Source organism: Corvus moneduloides, chromosome 14 (assembly GCF_009650955.1).
Source record: "Corvus moneduloides isolate bCorMon1 chromosome 14, bCorMon1.pri, whole genome shotgun sequence".
Taxonomy (NCBI): Eukaryota; Metazoa; Chordata; class Aves; order Passeriformes; family Corvidae; genus Corvus; species Corvus moneduloides.
The window spans coordinates 7,229,074-7,253,535 of NC_045489.1; the positions used below are offsets into that span (position 1 = coordinate 7,229,074).

At 37.8% G+C, this 24,462-nt stretch overlaps 1 protein-coding gene across 2 annotated transcripts in view; it reads right to left on the reverse strand.

The window, feature by feature from the left end:
• Nucleotides 1–872: 872 nt before the first annotated feature.
• Nucleotides 873–24,462, reverse strand: part of PHF6 (PHD finger protein 6) — a 28,241-nt gene continuing 4,651 nt past the window's right edge. The window contains exons 2-11 of one of the 2 annotated variants that reach the window (XM_032124243.1): nucleotides 23,922–24,101; nucleotides 23,641–23,742; nucleotides 20,485–20,618; nucleotides 20,138–20,181; nucleotides 8,627–8,793; nucleotides 8,306–8,449; nucleotides 6,985–7,089; nucleotides 5,967–6,100; nucleotides 5,199–5,328; nucleotides 873–4,909 (exon numbers count right to left, since the gene is read on the reverse strand). In XM_032124243.1, the coding sequence (XP_031980134.1) occupies nucleotides 5,199–5,328; nucleotides 5,967–6,100; nucleotides 6,985–7,089; nucleotides 8,306–8,449; nucleotides 8,627–8,793; nucleotides 20,138–20,181; nucleotides 20,485–20,618; nucleotides 23,641–23,742; nucleotides 23,922–24,059 (1,098 nt within the window). In that variant the 5' untranslated portion in view covers nucleotides 24,060–24,101 and the 3' untranslated portion in view covers nucleotides 873–4,909. Of the gene's footprint in view, nucleotides 5,329–5,966; nucleotides 6,101–6,984; nucleotides 7,090–8,305; nucleotides 8,450–8,626; nucleotides 8,794–20,137; nucleotides 20,182–20,484; nucleotides 20,619–23,640; nucleotides 23,743–23,921; nucleotides 24,102–24,462 lie in introns of both variants that reach the window. The other variant, XM_032124245.1, reaches the window with a different exon arrangement.

Consider the following 24,462-nt stretch of genomic DNA (forward strand, 5'->3'; position numbering starts at 1 on the left):
TGCAGCTGCTTGTGTGCAGTGTGATTAACTTGCACTGTCATGGAACCCCAGCTGGCAACTCAGCCCTGCGCAGCCGCTCACTCATTGCTCTTCCTGGCGGGATGGGGGAGAGAACTGGAAGAGTTAAAAGTGAGAAGACACGGGGCAAAAAAAGATGAAAATAATAATGGTGATGATGATGATAACAAGAATAATGATAAATAAATTAGAATGTACAAAACAGGTGATGCACAATCCAACTCTCACCACTTGCTGATGGATGCTTGGCCAGTTCCTGAGCAGCAGACCCAGCCAGCTTTCCCCCCAGTTTATTACACCATATGGTAGGGAATATCTCTTTGGATAAGCTGTCCTGGCTCTGTGCCCTCCCAACTTCTTGTGTCCTCCAGCCATGAGAAGTTGAGAAGTCCTTGACGTAATATAAACACTACTTAGCAACCACTAAACCATCACGGTGTTATCAACAGTATTCTTACACCAAATCCAAAACACAGCACTGTACCAGCTACTAGAAGAAAATGAACTCTATCCCAGCTGAAGCCAATATATACTCTGCATTTCCTTGGTCTCTTAGTCTAAATCAATTCACTCTTGAAAAAAAAAAAAGTTCTTGAAAGGTGAGAAAGGGAACCTCCAGCAAGTCAGTCACTTCGCATTAAGCAGTGGTAAATCCAAAGCAGCTTACCCAGTGCAGAGTTAGGAACACAAACACGCAGAGTTACCAAGTGCCACACTGTCAGCATGATGCCTTCTCACCTCTCTCCTTGTAATGTTTTCCTGGGCCTGTAACCTCAATAGGAAATACTGCATTTATGCATTAAAATGACAGTTTCAAAAGTTATACTTTTGGAAAAAGGACAGATATGCAAGCATGAAATTCGTAACTCATTTATTGAATATATATATGCAAGGATACCAATAAAAAGAAACTAATACTGCAAACTACAACTTTGGAAGTAAAGCCAATATAACAGGAACAAAATATACATAACATTGTAGATAGGAATGCATTTACCCTCTTCCATACATTCCTTGTCTTTACACCTAATGTAAATGTATGCTAGAGCAAAAGCTGCAAACGTTGGCCTAACCTGAGGGCTTTCAAGCACCAGCTCTCCAGGATTCATTAAGGGCTGAGATGTCACTGCTGACTAATGGCTGTGCACACATATGCATGTATAGGAACTGCTTCACCAAGTATAAATCAAGGGCTATGTTCTGTTTTTTCAGCTCCATCACTAATACAGTGGAATCTGGTGACAGGGAAGAAGTTACTAACTGCTATCGTGTACTTTCAGTTCTCTTCAGATTAATTTCATCTAATGAGGATTAATTTTCTTGTCAATCTGATTCAGCATATTAATATTTTTGGAATGCACTGATTATCACCTGCCAGATAAGTCTGATATTTCAAACAGATTATCACCTCTTCATTTTTCACTCTGTTTTAGCATGAAGTTCTTTTTCCTATAGGCAGGAGTAAGAGGCAGACTCTCTTCTGTTACACTACATTTTAGGGCCGGATTTGGCAGACTCAAACGATTGTAGATCAGCACAGCTCTTTGTACCTAAAGCTGAAACTTTGTGGAGTGTAGGTGTGATTCCTACTAGAGCCTTATCACAGAACTCCTGTGGGTCAACACCTGCTGAAGGAGTAAATCTTCTGTGCACCTCATCTAGGGAGCTGCACTGACACTGAACCAGCCTTTTCCCCCTTCCCTGAAATGGAGTGACAGCACAGCCCACTGCTACAGGGTTTGACCACCTTGGGACGCAGGCACTGCACCAGCTGTATCCTCAAGATACTTGAACAGTATTCGTGTGATGCCTGTCCTTCCTTGGTACAGTCCTTTCTGGGAACAGCACAACCACAGATCTGGGAGACCACAGAGACACAGTGAGTTAGGGAGATCTCTTAATGGAGAAGTGCAGGGAGCTGGGGAGAAACCTCCCTTCTCAGAGGGTTCCAGGCATCTTAAACAGCACACAATCCTCTTGTGAGCAAAAGAAATGCCCAAAGGCAAAAAGTAACAATAATAATAATCATAATAACAATAAAAATTAAAGTGAAACCAGTAAAGACAAGTTTTGTTGAATTCATGATGTTGAATCCTCTGATTGTGAGATGAAAGCAGAAGGTGGCTAGTAAGAAAAATCTCAGTAACAAATTGACTGTATTAATTTAACTAGCTAATTTAAACATACCTAGTTCACCTATAGAGCACTTTCATTACTTCTAACATTTCTGGGAAGGCAGTAGATGCTCCAGAATAATGTTCAATATATGCTTGCAAAGATTACATTGCTTTACCCAAAAAAAAAAAAAAAACCAAACCAAACCAAAAACCCAACAAACCGCAAATCAAAACCCCCAAAAAATCCAGACAGACTGTCTGAAATTCCAAGCTAAAATACACATGAAAAGACAGTAATGGCAATATTTTGTCTTTTAAAAAAATGATGTAAATGTTGTATACTATCATACATTGTCATGCTTTTTAAAACTACAATTAAGGACGTAAGAGATGTACAGTAAATACACTGCTGAGGTACATTTCTTCTAAATATTAACACCACAACAGAATTACTCCCCAGCAGGTGATGCTACTTGGGAACATATAAATACAATTTTTACATTTTAAGGCACTTTTACCCAGCATACATGAGTTGAAGTCAGTTAAGACAAATTTGAGGCTTGTAAGAAAAGGGTTTTGCTTTTGACTTTGCTTCCATGAATTCTGAATTGATGACAGTTTCACCACGCCATTTCAGCACACAGGGGTAACAGAAACCAGCCACTAGCTTTTCTGCTACCCGAAGGTAAAGTGCTGTTCTGGTTCTTTGAGGCATGGAATGGGGTTGTTTATCCATAACAGGTTGAGTTATTGGACTGAATATTATACTAAGCCACTGACACACAATGAATCAGAGCTCAGTCTCAAGCACAGTCAGTATGCTGGCAGATCTACCCCATGCAAACTTAGTTAAATACAGTAGCTGCAAACAAAGTGCCTTTTTTCCATGGGAGGGCCATGTCTGAGGCACAAATTGACATAATTTAAATATTGAAGGATGCTATTTTGCATTCTAAAAGTGTTCTGAGTGGCTGAAAAATGTTCATATTCTAGGAGAAACAAAACACCTTGATAGACAATTTCAATAACCGATCTGTCATTGCAATTCAAGTCACGCTTTTAATTTTGAAAGTTACAAATACAAAATAAAAATGATCAATGGCATCATGTTTAGAGCAGTAACTGAATATTTTCTGTACACAGCAATATTTCTTTCCAAACACCATTATTCTCCAGGAAAGCAAAGAGAATTGATTGAATTCTAACAGGTAAAATGTTAGAAACTCCAACGTACAGTAATTGAGTCCCTCAAGACATTAAGGGAATGCATAAGAAGACAAATGACACACGTTAAATCTTTTAAAAATACAAGTAAAAAATGCTACAGGAACTCATGTTACAAATTAACTGTTTTTGCAATACCAATCACAGAAGAAATGTAGCAGTTTATAGTCAAATCAGTGTCTTTTGCTTGTTTCAAATCCAGACGAGTTGTTGGGAGTTCAGAGTGAAACAAGTCAAAACCCTAAACAAACAATAAGTTATTGTGGTAGCAACAGACAAACATGTGGACTAGATTCAGCTTTTTGGTTTTATTTAAGTCTGAGGATGTGCTTTAATAGACCAATTGAAGAAGCCAATAGCCATTAGAAATGACAAGGTGTTTTAAAAGCAGTCAGAGGACTATTCTGTTAGGTTCGGTATAACCTAGATCTGATCATTCCCTAAAGGAACATCAAATTCTAGCAAGTAGAATTCCATGATGTGATTGTTGACTTGAAAGAGAAAGGAAAAAAAAATATCACTAGAACAATAAGGATGATACATGAAGTTTCTCATATAGTGGTCATACAATTAAAAAATAAATACCCATCTAGCAAAAAAAGGTTGTTTCCTCATTCTTCTCACAGAATATGGGACCTTTATGCACATTCTTGACAAAACATGAAGTGTTCCACACAACAGAGAACACCTGAGGTATGGACGTCAGATATGGTGGCTAAATTCCATAGTGAGTTAAGAGTTTTAACTCTCTGAAGTAAAAGAGACTGGGCTGCGAAGTCCAAACATTTGTATAGTAAGGTTTTAATTACACTTAGTGAAGTGTTCTTCGTAAATCAAGACACAGAAAGAGGTGGGTTGTTGGGGAAAGAATGAACTACAGCCCTTTGGCATGAGTTCTAAAGCTCACAGCTCAGAACCGACAGCTGCTCAAGTAAATCTCCCGCAAACAATGCCGGGCGGAATGAGCAATCACAACAGGAACAACCTGAAATGTTCAAGCGTGCTTCGTGTACACCGAGTCCTTTCCTACTGGGTGCTTCCCAAGCAAAAACAGCGCAGCTTTCCCATGTACAGTCTCCGGAACTTGTGCAGGAAGAAAACGCAAAATTCACAAAGTACCCGCTCATTGCCACCACGGACTTGTCCATGTTGTTAATTGAACTAGCTAAGACCATCCCTCATTGTGTGAATCCACTAAACAACTTACACATTCCAAATCTTAAGGATTTTATTCAGTCCAGAAATATAGATCTTACTTCATTTCAATGTCTGCCTTAACTTTTGACACTGTACATATTACATATCATTTATATAGTGTTTCATTTTTTCCAGACACTGCAGACTACAAACTACATAATATTGACATGTAAAACTCTGCCACTTACTGAAGGCTCACACACATGAACGTTTCAGGCAGTTCAATGAAATTTCTAACAGAGATGGGTAGTAAAAAGTTACTAACCCTTTTCTGATTTTTAGAAAACAATTTAAAAGAATTAGTAGTTATGATGTCTTAGCCATTCACAGTTCTATAACTCTGTCCCTTGAACCTGTTTAAAAAATGATGAAAACAATAGTAAATTTAGAATCATACAGAAAAGCATTTTGCAGCTCTGACATTACATCTACGTTTAGCAATAGAAATGAGGGCCTCCCTTCTTACACTGTTACAAAGTCAGCTGGATTTAAAAAACAACAAATCCTCCCCATTCTTCTACAGTATGCCAATAAAAAGTACTCTGCATACACTAGATTTAAATACTTCACTGCAATAAACTACATTAATTGTATATTGCGTTTCAGTCTTGGTAACAGATCTGTCAGGAGTAACTTCCATACCTAGTTTCCATTGAGCTGCTGCTGAGGAATGTCATTATGGTCAGTGCCTGATTTGCCACGGCTTTTGCTTTCTCTTTCTTCATCCTCTTCATCTCTTTCATCATTTCCACTATGGTTTTTACAATAGAGTCTGGCACAATAAAAGAAACAGTGAGGATTTACACTGAAAATATCCATCAAAACCTGACTTTCCTCTCAATTACTTTTCAGACGTGCTACAAGTCAGCTGCAAACTCTTAAGTCATTCAAGGCTTTCAGTCAAGCATCAGTTAAACTGAGAAGGAAAACAAGGTTCAAGAGCAGCCAACAAAACTGTGACCAATCCCAGTTTTCCAGAACTGCCAGCGCACTGCTCGGCGAATGCCCTCTCGTGGGCACAGCGCAGCAACTCAGCTGCAATCAAGTCACAGCTCTTCAGGAAGGATGGAAAGTTATGGGGTCCAAAAAGCCCCGGAAGGAAGCTACAAACACATCGATATGGAGGAATCACGACATCAATTTTCTTGATCTAGATTATAGATTACTGGAGAAGATAAATATAATACAAGTCAAATAATTTTCTCCTCATATTTACAACACTACAGAAATTTTGAATTAGCAGAGTAACTGAAATATTTTGTAAAGTCAACGATTACTTAAAAATACTATTTTAAATTAAATAGTATCCTCTTTTTTTTAAGAACATATTGACTAGCCAAGCTAGGCAGAAAAAGTATCATGAAATATCTTTACTTGTGTAATAGATTCAACAATTGCATAGGTCCTTACTTATAAATTCCTCGTGACATATTCTCAATGTATTTAGCTTTGTCTTCTACTCCACAGTGGTAATGGTATGTTTTTATGCAGGCTTTGATTTCACACCCAATAGTGGCACCAGGCTGGCTGCAGAGTGTGCATTTCTGTGCAGGGGAAAGAAGAGAACAGCAACGTTCAACCGCTCAGTCTTTTGTCTCTTAGTATTCAGTTTAGTGTTCCTCATATTTATGGCTACCATTCTGGAACAGAGTAATTCCTCTGGCAGATCATCCTTCCAATGAAAAATTAATCAAAGACATGGTAAACCAGATATAAAATACCAACCCATTAAAATATGAACACTAGGATTTACCTGTAACTGTTGCACAGAAAATTGGCACATGATTGCAATACATGTTATTCCATTTCCAAGGTTACTTCACTGCTGCTGCAGTTAGTATGCTAATATATAAAGAGTCTTATATTATTTTTTTCCAAGGAACAATATTGCTAGTTGTTTATTCTCTCCCTGATCCTCCATAAATTTCTTAGCACTTTAAAAGCATCCTGAATTGTAGTAAAACACAGTGTGATGTTTTACCAGCATCCCCATCTCTGAGACCTTAGTACATTTTCCTACCTAAAACACCAAAACTGTTGGAAACACTGGTTTGTTTCCAATGCTATAGAATATATTCACTGCAAGAACGGCATGTTCTCTAATTTTATGTGCAGCTTCACATCGTGTGTTTTTAGTAACACAGGTCCAAAGCTGTTACTCTCTCACAGTTACAGCATGGCTAATGTGGATCATATTATGATAATAATATTTATGTACATTGTCATAAAGAATCCCAAATACCACATGCCCAAACACCACTAATATTAAGGTGATTCCTATCTGGCTGCCCTTCCCACAAGTAACAATACATTTTAATTTTGTGTTTAGAAACAGATGGAAAAGATTGCTCCATAAAAGGAAGGAGGCAGAGCTACATACATCTTAGCAGAATCACTAAGACATTCACCACATTCTTCAGGTACATACCATTCTTTTTCCTCTCTTGATTTCTTGAAGTACAGTTTTGATATCAAAATCACCAAATTCTGCCCTTGAAGTTGTTGTTAGCTGGACAGTGCCAGAAGAGAACAACTGTAAAACAAGCAAGTCAAAAAATAATGTCAGGTCACCAACATGATTGGAATTTTTTTCTGTGCAGGAATAACTGAGCACTGAACATCCTGTTTCGTGATCTCAGACACCATGTGCTATACCAACAAACTAGGAAAAACCCTGTGCTGAGCAATTAAAGTATTCCTTCTGATCCCCATCTGACTGCTTTAATTAGAGTTGTTGTTGCCTTGGAGAAATATATTTTAAAAGACAGAGGAGTAGGTGAGAAATAATGACAGGATGAAAACATAAAGTTGCAAACGGGCAATATTATCAATTACACTACTCAACTTTTTAGGAACATTCCATTTCCTTCCTTGTGACATATGTCAGGTTCAACCCTGATGTCAATATAGCTGTGAAGTCCTGAGGGATGACAATGGAGCACAGAAGTACCATCCCTTCCATTATCATCCTGGTATATTCAGCTCTAACTGCCTTAAAACTGAAGTTCAGGTACACAAAGTAACAAAGAGCCTTGCTACAGTAAGACTCAGAGCTACTGGCAAACACCAGCTCTCTGTTAAGTGAGGCTGGGTACAGAAAGGCAATGATTATACTCCACCGATTGCCTAGACTATTTATTCGTTTTGAGGTACAGCATGAACCAGTGAAGTTACCCAAAGCCCTACCTCATTCATAGAATGAGTGATATGAAAGATGGCACTGTCTGCTCATGTTCATTGCAATTAGATCCCATTCAGGCTGACAGTTCTATAAATGTCATAATCTAAAGGCAAGAGCTTTCTAGAACTTCCATATCCCACACTCAAGTCACACAGCCTGAATCCACAGGTCAGAAAATTAATGAAGTTCATGGATTCTTCTCAGATTGTGCCTGAATGCCTGTGAAGCTGTTTTTTTCTTGGAAAGGATTCTTTTAGTTAAAAGTGTTTTCTATTTTCCTTTCTAAATACTTCATATGCATTTAGATGCTAAGGGAGCATTTTTAATAAGCTAAAGAGTCTTCCTGAGCTAATTCCATCCCTTAGCATGAAGCCAACTTTTATTCATATTGCCTGCAGTGAAAATAAATGAATTGCTCACTTTGCAACACTTCAGTGCTTAAGGAGATCATCAGCATACAGACAATACTCATGCATAATTACATGTGAGAGTACTGTATTAAAATCCAAAACAGCAATTCAGACAAAATTCACAGAACAGACTGGTTAACAAAAATACTGTTACTCACCATGCACTTATAGTGTGCTGCAGCCTTTTTGGCATTAAATATATGAAGCTTTCCTCTAGCTTCATTTTCTTCTTCACCTGCATGACAGAATCCACATTTAGGTTTTGTATCACTGGGGCTGCTTCTGTGGGGAGACCTGTCTCTCTGAAAGAAAAACATTTTACTAAAATATACTGCTGGGATACAAATAAGGTTGCAATTTTAAAAGCCTGTGGCCACCAGCTGGAGGCTCAGACAACTGCAAATTTTAATAAAACTTGTATTTCAGAGAAGAATTATGCAATTCTGTCTTCTAAGAAGTTTAGCATATTTACTGCTTACATAGGAACTGCTTTCTATTTCATCTGTGCCATGTGAGGACGTAGATCTAGTGTCTTCTGACTGCCCTTTGAAATTTGTTTTTCTTGGCTTTCCCTTACGACCCCTCCTTTTTCCTTTGGGAGGCGAAGGCTCCAATTCGTGTTCATTGATATTTTCTTCTAAATCTGCTTTAGAAGTCAGAAAACATCATTAAATAAGATTCTCCACAATTTTACACAAAACAAACTAAGGAAAAAACCCAAACCAAACAAAAAAACCTCAGAACCCACGAAAACCAGACAAGAAAAATCACAACTTGTATTTTCTGAATTTTGGTCAGAAATAAAAATAGCACCTTTTTCCCATTTATTACAAATATGCAACTGCAGATCCTGAAAACATTACTTTTTATATGTCACACAGCTTTGCATCTTTATAACATATGAAGGTTTAGTGTTTCTTACAACTTCTACTTTCAGACCTAAAATGTGTCCTCAGATACACATTTTCACCTTCACTGAAAATAACATTCATTTAAGCTACACTGAAACTGGAAAGTATTTTCACCCATGAAATATGCTATTAATTTATTATTTTAAGATGCATAACTCCAATGTAAATTGCCCTTGATAGTATGCCAGCGTACGCAAATAACACCTCTCTTCTTGCTTTATTAATTCATGCCTGTTGACTTAGGAAAAAAATTCACTCATTGGGTTATAACATTAACATCAAGCTTTAAAACTGAAATGTGTTCTGCCTTCATGAAACAAATCTACAATTTTATGTCATTATAGAATATTTTTACATCTGCAGCTAAAAGCAGCCTCCAGTTTAGAGGAAGTCATCCACACTGACAACACAGTCAAGTATTTACAGACCATTAAGAATATAAGAACACTTATTTTTAATACAGACAAACCAAAGAGGCCTGACAAGTTCCTTTGCAAATGTCAGCTGAGCTGTGAATGTTATACAGAGCTGAGTCCAGTACTTGGGCACACTGTCTTTTGGACAACTCACAGCTACACAGAGGATACAGATCAATTCTGCAAGATTAAAACTGCTTCCAATATGATCTAGTTAAATTATATCTGTTAACTGCATCTAACAACCAGCTCTATTCAGTCACTAACAACTTTCCTACTCACTGGAGCATCCTCCCTTTTTTCTTTTAATATGTAGCACCCACCCCTGTTCGAACCACAAACATCTTTCAGCAGACTTGTTTAAAGAAACATGCATAGAAACCGATGAAGGACTTTTCTTCTCAAAATCCAAACCACAAACATCAGTATGAGCCCTCAAACAGAAGGAAATGGTAATCAGAAGACTTGGAACATTCACTTGATGGATATTGCCATATTGTTTTAGTATCCAGACAGGACATCTCAGTTGGAGACTAAATGCTGCTTTGCCAGCACTCGTCTTTCTTACTCATTATCACATAAAAATCAGATCACCTTTCTATCTCACGATAACAGTGACTCAACTGCACAAAACTTAAAGTCAAAGTGCTGAACATATTCCACAGCCACCAAGTGGGAGCAGAAGATGACTGAAGCCCTGGCCCAGCTACAGCTTTTACTCAGTTATTAAGGAAGGACAGAAAACTCATCCAAATGCATCACAACAGGTTATACTAAAATTTATACAGATCTGCAAATTATTTTGGTTTAAACTTACCGATTATTCAGCTATATAAAGATTTGCCCAAGTTGCTACAAAGACACATCAGTCTGTCAACAACATCCCTATACTTTAATATATAAACTACTCTTTTCTAACTGCACGTGAAAAGCACCATTTATTTTACTCTGAAAAAACAAAATACATGATGACACAGATTATGTAATGAAACAATACATTTTACATTTTCTTCTCAGAATTTCCCATCTAACATTATTTTTCATTTATCACTACTTGCTAAATTCCCCAAGCAAGATTATGCAATTTAGATATTGACCTCTTAGACTGCATGTAGCAAATTTCATTACAATACGAAAAACCTCTTTCAAAAAGAATTCTCTTTTATCTTGTTCATCATATGAACTCTCCACCAATTACTCAAAGAAATTTGTGAATATTTGTCTCTATTTTTACATTTACAGAAATCATAGATGGTTATTCTAGATAAAGTCTTACAAAAAGGTGACTATTAAATTTGTGATCCTTTAAATGACATGAATAAAAAGTTTAAAAATTCCTCCCAAAATGTTTCAATGGATTTCCCTACTGTATTTGATGAAGCAAAACATAGTCCATTCACAACCATTCCTTATTTTTTCCAAAGCTCCTTGTCAATTCTGTCAGCCAAAATGCTTTCCACCTCAGTCCACCCACATTTTCTACAATAACATTAAAGCATGTCCTTAACTCTTTACAGCCCCACTTACAAAACTAGACGTGAGTCATAATTGCCAAAAACCAAGCACACCTTATGAAAACCAACTTCTTATAAGAAACGTCAGTCTTCTAATAGAGTAAGTTAAGTGCTATTTTTTAGTCTATAATTATTAGTGTACTTAAGATACGAGAAGTAAAAATGCTGTATTTTTAAAAGATGGTTTTTTATCTTATATTGAAAGTATGAAGAACGCACAGCTTTCCTCAAAGGAGAACCCCTCTTCTGTGCTCAAAACTACAACTTTCAGAAAAGTTCAGACATCGTTAAAATCCAGATGCTACATGACCCCTTCACTAAAATACAATTCCTTGAAGATTTACATCTCCTACTTCAAGTGACATGGACCTATAGAGTAACACCACCAAGACATGAGGATCTGCTCTACCACATCTGTCCTTCAAGACTGATACATCAAAGCATTAAAGCTCCTCTCATTTTTACAGCACCTTGAACTCACAGAATAGAACAGGGAGAGACTGTAACCAGCTGTCAAACACATCTGCCCTGGATGGTCTTCACGTTTAATTTACAACTTGGTGGGTGCCCTATCCCTCCCCTGAAGCCCACTGCCAGCTTACCCTGTATCCCTGGCATCTGATGGTTGGGTGTTTCCAACTTCCCATGTCACCTTGAACTAAGGAAAACACAAAGAGTTGTTCAACTCCTCCCTGACCAGGTGATGTTTTATCATGGGTATCACCCATCCTCTGAATCCCCTGAGATTCCCTAGAATACCCTCTTTAACTGCCCCCATCCCATATCCCATTACTGCACTGATTTTTAAAATCATGACAATATTCTCAACATAACTTTATCTAAAGTGTTCCAAGGAAGTTTCTGTGAGCTTCCCTCAGAAGTCCCTAAATGCTAGATCTGAAAAGAGCCCAATACACAACATGGCCTGAGAAGGGGCATAAGGATAGAAATCAAGAGGAAACAATCTACATTTTAAAAAGCACCTAGGAATATGCTATTGCAAATTAAGATGAGTAGCAACAAGCCCCTAATTTGCATTTTAGAAATCCATGAGCAGAACAAAGCACCACAGAAGGAAGCCTGGCAAAGTGCTGTATTACATCAACTCTTAACAGGGAGATTTCAGCCTCAGAGAAAAATCTAAAAATTCTCCTTTGATCATTACTAGAAGGAAAAAGGATCAACATGTTTTGCTGTTTAAAATAAGGCTTGGCAGAGAAGAGGTTGAGATATCACTGATCCATACTGCATCAGCTTGAAATACACATGGAATCACCCCTTTCCAAAAGCCATGTCAAAGCAAAGTAATAAAAAAGTACACGCTTTAAAGGTCATGAAAGAACAAGTAAAAAGAGGATGTGTACAATAAATACTGCTCTATTGACATCCTATATTACCTTAAACAACAGAGTAAGAGAGCAAGAAACAAAGGAGGCTGAATTTGTATGAGGAAGATAAAAACCAAAACTACTGGCACAGTGTATTTTCAAGTAGGACTGGACATAGAACGAAGCCAAAGCATAGAGTGTTGAAGTGGCTGAGACATGCTGCTATATAAATCTGAAATCACACATATGCAGGTAATGTTTTACAGTGCATTTGGGATAAAAGAGAAACTAAAAATTCAAGGAGCAAAAATCAATCTTATTAGATTTTTAGAAGAGAAATGGAATCCCAACAGGGAAAGAAAATAGTATTTCAGCATGCTAGAGTACAATCTCCCTAAACTATGGCTGAAATCAAATAAACCGTATGAGCCAACATCATTATTTTAAATTGGAAAGAAATGTCAAAACCCCCCCCAAAACAGGTTTATTGGCCCAGTACTTAATAGTAAAAATGTGGATGCATCTATAAGCAATAATAAGAACCAGAGATTTGCATAAACCCCCTTGCAAGCAAATACAAAATCAGGTAAACTAATCATGAAATAGTAGTAGTTTTTATCAGCAGACGATGTGAAATTAACAACCAAAATGCTGAATATAATTTATGGGTTATCTTTTTCAATGGCAGAAGAGTAAGTTACATGAAACATATACTAAAGTAAGAGTGGAGAGGAAAAAATTAAATTACCCCTTCGGTTCTGCCACTAACATATTTTCCAAAAGCCCCAGATACTTCAAGGAACTGATGACTCTTGTCCAAAAGTTATTTGTTATGAAGTACTTGAGATTATTTCTTCAATTAAGTACATTTAACATAGAAATATAATAATAATAATAGTCCTTACTTGTTGGGGTCCCTCCCCTGCCATGGAGCCTGGGAGAGGGGCCCTGGGGGGGAGGCACGGGGTCTCCCTGCCCCTGGTCAGTCTCATTTCCCATTGGTTGGTTTGTGTTCCCCAGGGTGGCCAAGGACCCTGGGGTCCCGTGATTGAGGAGTTCCTGAGCAGAGCCCCGGCCATGCGGCTGGAGAAATAAACATCTCTGAAACATCTACCACGAATCTGTCCATATATACTTCGCTTTCCATGGGACTTCTGGTTTGAAATATACTTGTTGCAGTAATCCCCGCTGCAACAAACTGGTGGAGGAATGCGGGCAAGACACCCATCCCTGAGGAAGATTCGTGAGTAACATAATCACTCTAGACCTCTCTCTTCTCATCTTGGTTTGGATATTCTCTCTGGACTATGGAAGAATCGTGGGAAATGGGGCTCTCTGAGCCACAGAAAAAAATGTATCTAGAAGTAAAAGGAATCCTTGAACAACAAAACAAAAAAGTAGTGCAACCGGGAGATCTAGAACATTTCTTCATCTGGCTTTTCAAAAGGTTCTCCTATATTTCTCGAGACTTACTTTTTGATATCGAAACTCCTGTATCTTGTGAGGGGTGTTTCTGGGACGAGATATGGGATAAAGTAAGGGATCAAAGAGAAGCTTTCCGTGCATACCTTATAATCAGGGAAGCTCTTGAGGAGCATTTGTATGGTCCCATTACCCCTAAAGCAGAGGATCATACTAATCCCGTGGCCGAGACCGCGCGGCCACCATCTCGGGAGCACATGACTGCAGCCGTGCCGGCGGAGGTGCCTGTGCTGGATGCGCCCGGCCCCCTCGGGAGCATGCGCCTTATCGCAGACCCCATCCCTGTCTCGGAGTCCCCTGCCACGCGGCCGCGAGTGAGGGAGCGATGCCGCAGGCGCCGCGGGTGCCGTGGGCCACGAGCAGCCAGGAACCGGGGGTCGGCGTGGAAACCCGCTCTGAGCACACGGCTCGGAGAGCCCTGCGGAGGGAGAAGCAGCGGTTTCCACAGTGACACGAGAAGCCGCGCAGCGCAGCGCCGAGTTGAAACAGGGCCACTCTCAAAGCAGCGTGGAGTTTGCAGAGTGGAACCGCTCACAGGGCACGGAGCCAGCGGCGATGGCAACGCGGGGCCGCGCAGAGCCCAGACACGCGCCGGAGCAGTGCCGCTCAGAGAGCGAGGAGCAGCCACAAGGCGGGGGCCCGGCCGAGACGTCGGAGTCGGCGAGGCAGCAGCCATGCAAGACCGGCAGCCATGACGAACACGCAAGCACGTGATAGGAGGAGTTGTAGCCACGAAAGTCACAGGAACTGTGAAATGGTACAATGTAAAAAAACAACTATGGATTTATAACACGAGATGATACAGGGGAAGATTTATTCATCCATAGAACTGCCATTAAAAGGAATAACCCTAAAAATCACCTGCAAAGTGTAGGAGATGGGGAAGTTGTACAATTTGATATAGTGCAAGGAAAGAAGGGTTTACAAGCAGCAAATGTTACTGGGCCTGGAGGTATTCCCGTCAAAGGCAGCCGTTATGCACAAAATTATAAACAATATCCATCCCAGCAACTTCCCTACCCACAGCCTACTTTCCCCTTTTACCCTATACCCAATATGAACCCCTTCCTAAGTTTACCCTATCCCCAGTTTATTCCTAATCCGTTTTTCACCCCATGGCTTCCCTATACAATTCCATTTCCCTACAATTCCTCTCCGATGCCAAGTGGGGGATGAAAAGGGGGAGGGAAGAAATTAAACCCTCTCCTGCCTCAGTTTCCCCACAAAGCATGCCCAGAGAGTTCTGTCTCCCTTCTGTCAGCCCTAAGATGTTCCAGAGAATCTGTTTGGACATTTAAAGACTCAGGAGGGTGGCTTGTTTTGTCTTGAAACTGTTCTTGTTATGTTTATCCAGTTATTTTCATTCTCCTTTTATTGAAATAAAACGGGTGAGATGTTGGGGTCCCTCCCCTGCCATGGAGCCCTGGGAGATGGGCCCTGGGGGGGAGGCACGGGGTCTCCCTGCCCCTGCTCAGTCTCATTTCCCATTGGTTGGTTTGTGTTCCCCGGGGTGGCCAAGGATCCTGGGGTCCCGTGACTGCGGAGTTCCTGAGCAGAGCCCCGGCCATGCGGCTGGAGAAATAAACATCTCTGAAACATCTACCACGAATCTGTCCATATATACTTCGCTTTCCATGGGACTCCTGGTTTGAAATATACTTGTTGCAGTAATCCCCGCTGCAACACTTACTAACCACACAATTTAAAGGCATTTTCAAGCAAAGAAACACTGGCAAAGACTGAAGACAGATCATGCACTTGGCTTATTTGCACAATCATAAAGCTTATGACCACTGGTCTGATGAATCTGTTGAGTAGCTGACCAAGCCTCTCTGTGTAACACCTTGCCTAGATGGGAAGGAGAATTAGAACATCACAGGACAGCTCCTCGAACAGGAGAAACCATTCATCACATGATTTTTTCATTTTTCCTTTTCCATTAGCCATGTGGTTTTCCATAAGAAAACCCTGATGTGATGCTTCTGCACAAACCCTCATTAGACTATAATGAGACATTGCTAATTCCCCGTCTGGACAAACTTCTTTTGTGGGAACACCAGGTAAACATTTGATGTCACAGCCAGAGCATTTTCCAGGAGACAGACACCAAGCAGGCTGAGTTAGCAAAGCCAGGGAAGACTTTCTCACCACCAAAACCAAAATGACCCCAAATGCAACATTACAGAAACATTTACACCTGACTGTGTTACTGCAAACACCACGAGGCAAACCTGTGCTAGGACCAGTTCTACACAAAATGCAACAGGGAACAACCACTGCTTGAAGAATCCAAAGATGAATCAGAATGTTACCTAATCAGAAGGCCAAAAAAGTTGCAGATGTTTTTCCTGACAGTCTCTGGTTTTCACAGCACTTTGGAAAAGAACTCAGTGCACTATAGATTGCAGTGTCTCTAAATAGGTCTCAGAGAAATATCATCCTGACTCAACTTACTGAGCAGTGTGAGAAGCACAAATTCCATGTCTGATCTTTAGAATAACATGAAAAGGATGCTAGGACAGGGAATGTCCTTACTTCCACTGTGGAAACATAATTCCCCGAGGCTTTGAGCACAGCTACAACAAAACCAAATTTTATTTTCTGACCCCACAGTTCTCAAGCTTTAAACATTAAGAAGAGAAGTCACACGGCTGTCTTTGTTAGTCTTTGTTTTACCACTATGTAACAGAAGAATGAAATTACATTCTTATCTTAGTTTATATTAAACTATTCCTCATCAGCTGAATTTGTTTTAAATTCAACACATGAATCAGGGCAGTCCCACCTGCAGGGAAACTGAGAGAAGCCAGTTTTTTTCATTTTTCAACAATTATTTCCAGTACATTGGAAGAAATTCCAACAAACAGTTCCAAAACAATAGTTCGACAATACTCCATTCTTCAAAAAGAATAAATGCAATTGTATCCAACTGAACTGAAATTCAACTAATAGTTAACTGTGATCATTTGAAAGCACTGGCACCAATTCCTGTAACCTATTAGGTACACAAAAACTTAGACGGCTTGCCTAAAATTATCAATTAAGCTGTTATCCAAAGTTCAGTTATTTTGTTAAATTTGTAACCAGCAAGACAAAAATCTATATGTCCTTCTTCCAGATAATGGGAACACAGCACAGAAAAATCACTTTGAATTACACAAAGGAAATCAGAAACACAATTTCCCTATTCTATGTCACCTAAAGGCCAGGCCATACAGATAAATTAGATACACCCAACAGTTTGTTGAAACATATAACGAATTTAAGAGCACAGTACTCTGCTGCCATGTTTCACATTTTTATATTCAAAGAAACAGAAGGTAGTTCAGCAACTCCTGTCAAGTGAAAAAAAATTAATTCCCATCACTCATTAATTTTGTCTTGATGAGCAGACACCAAGTCTGATGAATTCTCACACCACTTGAATTTCATAACAGCAATAAAAAACATCTATGAGGTCCTTTTTGTTAAGTCTTAGCAAGTAACTTAATTCCAATATAGGTCCTTCAACAACATTTCCATGCAGGATTCAAGAGGTTTTCTTTAACTTTTATTAAATGTTTAACAGATAGTCTTTTTAAACTAGAACTTCTAACAAAAGTACATGAGCCAGATCTCAGACTTGGGCAAGTATGCCCCCAGAAGCATCCATTTTCTAGGGAAGGGAAGGAAAAATCTTGCTGTTATGCAGCAGTGCTGCCTACAGAAAATAAACTGTTCTGAACAAACCGAACACTCCTAAAAACTCTTTGAACATCCACTAACATCATTGACAGAATAAAAACACTTGGACTGGAACAATTAAATCTGGATACAAAGAACCAAGCCCAAGAACCCACAGATGTTCTGAACTGACCAAGAAAAAAAACCCCAATAAAATAAAATTTTAAAATCCCCAACCAAAAAGCAACCAAGAGCGGTTTCCATTACAAAGGGACTGATGGTTCCAGTGCCTCTGTGCACCCACACTGGGTGACAGAACCACACATAAGCTTTAACTGTTCTGTTAGGAAAACATCGCTAGGAGCAAAGATTAATGAAAATGAAACTAAAACAAGATTTAAAAAAAAAAAAAAAAAAAAAAAAAAGAAAGCCTCTATGTTAACATCTAGTTTCCCTTCCTAGTCTAATCACTCTTCTCTGCCAAGTCCTTTATCTGTTTTCACACACTGCCATTCTTTCACATTTAAATGCCTCCTTGACACTCACATTTTCATCAAAAAACAAATGAAATACATAGCATATATAAAGCTTAATCTCACCATCCAACACCTTCCAGTCGTCATTTCACTGAGCAAACTTCAGCATTTAAGTATTGAGGAAAAAACCTCCCAAGTCCCTTCTGAAACTCTGAAAACCACCCTGTAATTTCTGTCTGCTAAAGTTAATTAGTGTTCAGTGTAGCAAAATACCATTACTATGGAAATTACTTACAGCATTGTATCAGGCATACGCAATATTTATTTCTACTTTGATTTAAAGGAGGCCTATCCCAAAAGAGCCCCAGCTTCCAGCATTATCAAATCCAAAACTGTAAATAATTATTATTTTATGGGTACAGTTTCCAAAACTGCATGGACTAAAAAGAAAACATATTCTTTGGGAAACAGCTCTGGGTGGAATTTCAGTGAAATATTAAATAAAAACCAGAAAACAGAAATGTGTAGTATAGCTACACATAGTTCTAAAAGTGCAAAGCTATTTCTACAAGTTTAAACCATGACAGAAGTAAATATTTTAAACAAAAAAAATACAGAAAGTATTTGTGCTGATTTTTCCAAGATGCTCACTGGAGATACTGCAAAGTTAAATGCTAAATAATATGCTATTGGGTTATTTGGCGTCAGCTTTTCTGATGGACATTGTTTATTTCTTCTCTCCTACCCTCAATCTACGAGTGTCTTTACATGTGTCTATATAAATGTTTTAATAAACTACCATCATCAACATTTAATAAAAAAACCACTAATTTTTCCCAATATATCTATAAAAAATTTAAAAGCCTTTGCTGTTAGAAAATGACACTGCAAAATTGGAGATAATGGTTTCTGAAAACTCTTAAATGAAAGCACAAGATCAGATCCTGCAAGAAATCCCAAGCAGAAAAAGTAATCCATTGGCTTTGAGCTCCATGCAGAATCAGAGGCATTTTTACAACTCAAACACTGAGACACTTGTGAGTATCAGTTAAAGAGATTAATCTCTCTGGACTCAAAATGTCTTTCATATTCTGTGTCTTCTAACACACAAAGCAACCCCCAAACAAAGAAACAAAGTGCCAAACTACAATATAACATGGCCCCTTCTCTTTGGAGGACTAATTATAACATATATATTACTTTTCTTGTTTAAACCCAGTAACAGTAAAATTAGTTTTATGTGTAGGCGCACAACAATAATTATGTAAATAGACTAAAAAAAAGAATTTCATTTTCTTTGATATTTTCTGCTGCCTTCAGAATATTTCTGAACATTGAAATGACATCCAAACCTTACCATTAATAAATCTACTACCTGTAGCATAAAAAACAATATATTACCTTAAAAATACATTTGGTATTGAGACTGAAGTAATTTATGAAGTTTCATCTTCACCAAACAGTTGCATACTCCTCATTAGTTAAATCTGATGATACTTCAGTTGAAAGCAATGCAAAAAGTAAACTACCAACTGTTTGCTTACCCAAATTCAGATACCGTAGAAAAAGAGAAAAATACCTTAATAAATACACAACAGCACAACTAGTTTCGAATTTTAACAGACCACACAATTTATCTACATTTGTGGCATTTCACTATTCTGCAAAGATACACAGCTTTCATGAATGGATTCATAAAACTTTTTTTTTAAATCAGTATGATTCCAAAACTTATCTGTAAGTGAACTCATCACAACCCTTTTGATTTACTATTGGGTGTTTCTTTTTTCAAGAGTTAAACTCTATTTACTAGTCAAAAAAATAATGAATATTTAGGAACATTAGCAGTAGCAAAAATCAGCTGTTACCTGACAAAATATTTCAGATGTTAATATTGTGAATACTTAACTACAAATATAAGCGAACTTCTTCCAAGAAGGGAATGTATAACTTCTACCCAAACTTTTTGGTTTATGGAGCATCATATCTTTTGAACATCCTAAAATTTATGGTTTGGTTTTTCTCCACCTCAATAAATAATTTTTAGAGAAAATACAGAAATCTGATGGGCTTCCAAACTCACTGTTTCTCAAAAAAATGTAGCTCTGATTTTTACTGAAAACATTTATATTCTCCAGAAAAACTAAATTTAACCAAGTATCTTTCTACAATGGGAAAAATTTATATTGAATAATTTTACCTTCAGAGTTATGCGTAGTTTTCTTGTGTTTTCGACATAAAATCCTATAAACAGAGTAGTTGAAAACTGTCAAGTCAGTCACGATTCACAGATTATTTACTCATCTTTTAAATTTAAATGCCAGTACATTTTTCTCCCACTTGTAAGACTCACTGATACACAAATCTTGCAGTGAAAATATGCTTTTCTAGCACATCACTACTTTGAATGCCACAATCATAATTAGAATTTTCTGCAACAGTTTTGTTTAGATTCCAAAGTGGGGTTTTGCTTTGCTTTGTTGTTTTTTAAACAAAGAATGTAAAATATAAATCAAAAAATAAACATAACAAATAAATAATAGTTACATGTAAATGCCTTGTGAAGGTTTCTCTCTTATCTGAGCTTTATCATGCAAAGCACAGTAGTAGTGATATGTCTTGTGACACGTTTTCACATCACAGCCAATGGTTGCTCCGGGACAGTGGCATAAAGAGCACATCTGGAAAGGAAAAGAAAACACAATTCATGCTACTTTTTTCTTAGTACTTCTGAGTTCAAAAATAATGTACTTACTACTCCTGGTGACAAAACAAATGGATTTATGCACTTGGTATTACTCTTCCTGCTCTCAGGTGTTTTTCATAGTTTATTTTAGAATTAAGAAATTTGTTACAAGTGTGCAACAATGCAATAACCATCAGATGCATTATCAACTCAACCACCATTATCAACTCAAAGAAGAAAATAAGTAATTTATTGTTGTGGAACGTATCTGATGAAAGTGACAGCTATTCACCTAAATATCCCTCTCACAAGGACAGTCTGTTTGTACCAACCATTTCAGAAAAGTTAAAATCATAATTGTACCTGTTTAATTCTGAATTATATTATGTAGGCAGGAAGGAAAAAAAATGACACCCATTTGGGAATGAGTCCTGCAGTCAGAAATACTGATGATCTGCAAATTTACCTCAGCATCAGCAGCTAACTTTACCTTTTTTTCTACAGTTATGTCCTTAAGTCCTTTCCAAAACACTGAATTTAGTGAAATATTTGGTAAACACAATGAATTTATTTCAACTAAACTGAATTTTGCTCTTTATACTTGTATTACAAAAAAGATTAAAAGTGAGGCTGTTGCTTTACTTTTCTTTCCCATTAATTAATTCTTCTTGTATCAGACACATAGATAACAGCAGCTATTTGCCTTCTAAATTGTTCATGGTTCTTCTTGTACTGTGGTAGGAAAGGAAGTAATTGACAATATCACAAGATTTTTCTCTGTATTGCTCTCTACTGACTTAATATTCCCCAAAATATCAGGATTTCCCATTAAACTCACCTCCCAGGACAACTGGAGCTTTTTCTTTGTATCCTGCATATTGCCCATGCCCCAAAAGGTTACAATCAATTCCAAATCTAAGTATGCAATGTAGGATATTCCCTATATATATATGTACATCTCTGTGAATACATTTTTTGTCCACTGCACTTGTTTAGTCAAGTTCGTCTTGCTACTCTCCAATATGCCAAAAAAATATACCACCAAAGTTACCAAATATACCACCAGCCTGTTTTTCAATTTTAACGAAGTCAACTGAACAGTAAAAATGTCAAAGCTTTGGATCATCTCCATTTACTCCTCTGCAAGCTCTGAAATGGTACAGTTATATACTGTTCTCTAGTTGTTATCTAATTTGTATGGGCATTTTATCTCATAAATCTGTTATACATTATGGTTGCTTATCTAGTAACTGCTGATCAAAGTCCTTTAGAAAAGCCTAGGCTTATGTATCCAGCCAATCAAGTTTAGTCAGTACTTCAGTTTTTTGAAAGCCAGAAATGACTAAAAGAAAACTTTCTTTTTATGAACACCATGATGTGTCTGTAAAACAGAGTACACAATAAGTAATAAAATACTTATTCCATTGGCACGTGTCTGCTGTCCAAATGGTCACTAACTCTCAATTTATATTGGGTATATATGAAGTTTGATAAGCTGCAAATTAGGTATGTTCTTTAAAAAAAACCTTCCCATGCACAGACACTAGAAATAATACAGATAATTAATTAAGAGATCAGTGATTTGTACTTCCAGATATTTAGACTTCATAAGCTTTTGTGACTGGCCTACCAAGGTTTGAACCTACAACCTTTTTCAAGACAGATCTATTATGATCAGAAAGTCTCTACATGTCAGTCACTGTCATTCTGGTAATGAGGTCCCCACTGTCAGTGCCCACCTGGCCAGAATCACCTCCTTACGGAGGACAAGCTGAGCCCAAGCCATCGATACATTCACTTAACCCAGTGCACTGAGGTTTTTTGCTGAATGTCTTCCCCCATAATACACCAGGCTAGACCAGCAAGCAGACCTGAGAGAAGGGATTTGGGCTAATGACAAACATTTACCTTTAAACTTCCTACATGCCAATGGAGAAAGACAAGTTTCTCCAGAGAGTGATTTAGAGCTGCAGCTTTCTGACAGCTACAGAGACAAGGCACCTAAATTAAGATCTAAAATTATCTTGTACATTTTCTCCAAAGAGGGAACAACTCAGGTCAATCTAATGAATCCATTAGATTGACCAGATCCAGGTTTTCTACAAAAACCCTGAACAAAGTGCCTAGTACACAGAGCTGGTGATCTACAAGAATGGAGCCACTGCAACAGAAGGAACATAAAGAGATTCAGATGCAGAAAGAGAAACCACTGAAGACATAAAAAGAAAAAACCTTAAAAACCCTTTAAGAGACACGAGAATCAAAAAGTTTCTTTATGATCAGTAGTTCCATTTACTACCATCTTCTTTGTAAAGTCCTAATCACAACATGAATGACTTGTAAACAGTTATCTATTTATGCTTCAGCTAATTAGAGGAAATGAAGTTCCCTGCACTGGAAAAGATTCAAATGAAACAGTGGATGAAATATTAGACTATTATTATAAAATTGTAGTTCTACAATAATACTTTGGACTTCTCTTAGTGGTCGAAGAACTGGTAAATACAGAGTGCTTTAAATAACTAATCTGAAAGGTTTTAATGTGAGGAGTGAACTGATTATCTGTTAAAGTTATTTTTAAAAGAACCTCACTCATTTCCCCAAATGGAAAACAACTAGTTCTAAATAAATAATAATAATAAAAAAAGATCCTCATGAATTAGCTTCTCAGGAATTAAAAAAAGTCATTGCTGCTCAATCTCTTTAATTTGGCAGAGCTGTAATGACTAGTGTACCCACATACCTCATAAGCCATCTATATTAACAGCATTATTTTTTAAATCAGTATAAAAGGAGCAAAAAGTGTATCTGGTAGTTAAAACCAGATTTTGGCAGCAAGCCCAAATACTGGTAAAGGCACAATAACACCCTTCCCAGGACCTTAGAATGTGGGTTTCTTTCAGAAATCTCACAGAAAATATTAAATAGATTAAATACACTGAACAACTTCCTCGCAAACTTTATAGAAGGTATGAAAATACTGTCTTCCATTTTCAAGAGCCAAAATAGGGACTTACCAGTTTTGTACCTCTCTTTATTTCTTTCTGAATATCTTCAATAGAGAATCCACCAAGACTCTCATTATCAGTGTGTGAAGAAACCAGTGCGGATGAGAACAGCTAAAATTGCAAAAACAAAATTTGCATTTTACTTTTTAAGGTTAGAAGTGATTGAGAAATTTACAGATATGAAACCCACCAAATTGTAGTGGTTAATCATGTGTGCCAATTCCAACCTGGCTGGCTTTTCCACGTGTTCGCAGTGTTTTCCCGGTTCCATCCCATTCCTGGTCACTCACCATACACTTGTGATGTGCCGCCACCTTCTGGTTCTCCGACATCAGCAACTGCCCACATTCGTTATCTTTATTCGACCGACAGAACCCACACTTCCTTTGTCTGGAGGAGACTTTCTTCTGTCCGACTGAGCTTGTCATGATTTTAAATGACCTTAGAATGCCACTGCAATCCTCTCAATGCTACAGGGGAAAAAAACTGCAATCAGCATGTTAACATCAACAGAAGGCAAATTAACTTAGTTTTATAAATACAGTATTGGATGCTTGGAAGCGATTTGTCCCTTTTCTTCATGCTACTACTTCAATATATCCAAATAAATAAGCGACTGGCAGAGGCAGTACTTTGCCAAATTTTAATGAAATTTTATCAGCAAGAAAAAGCAGTTTTCTTTATGCAAAAGAAAACGTTTAAGAATTAAAATAAAACTTCGGATGCTAATACAAAAGCAGAAAAGGGAAAAGAAGTGGAAAATACAACAAGAGAATTGTTGGGGAAAAAAGTTACTGCAACTAATTTTTGTAGTTATTTATTACAGGAAAG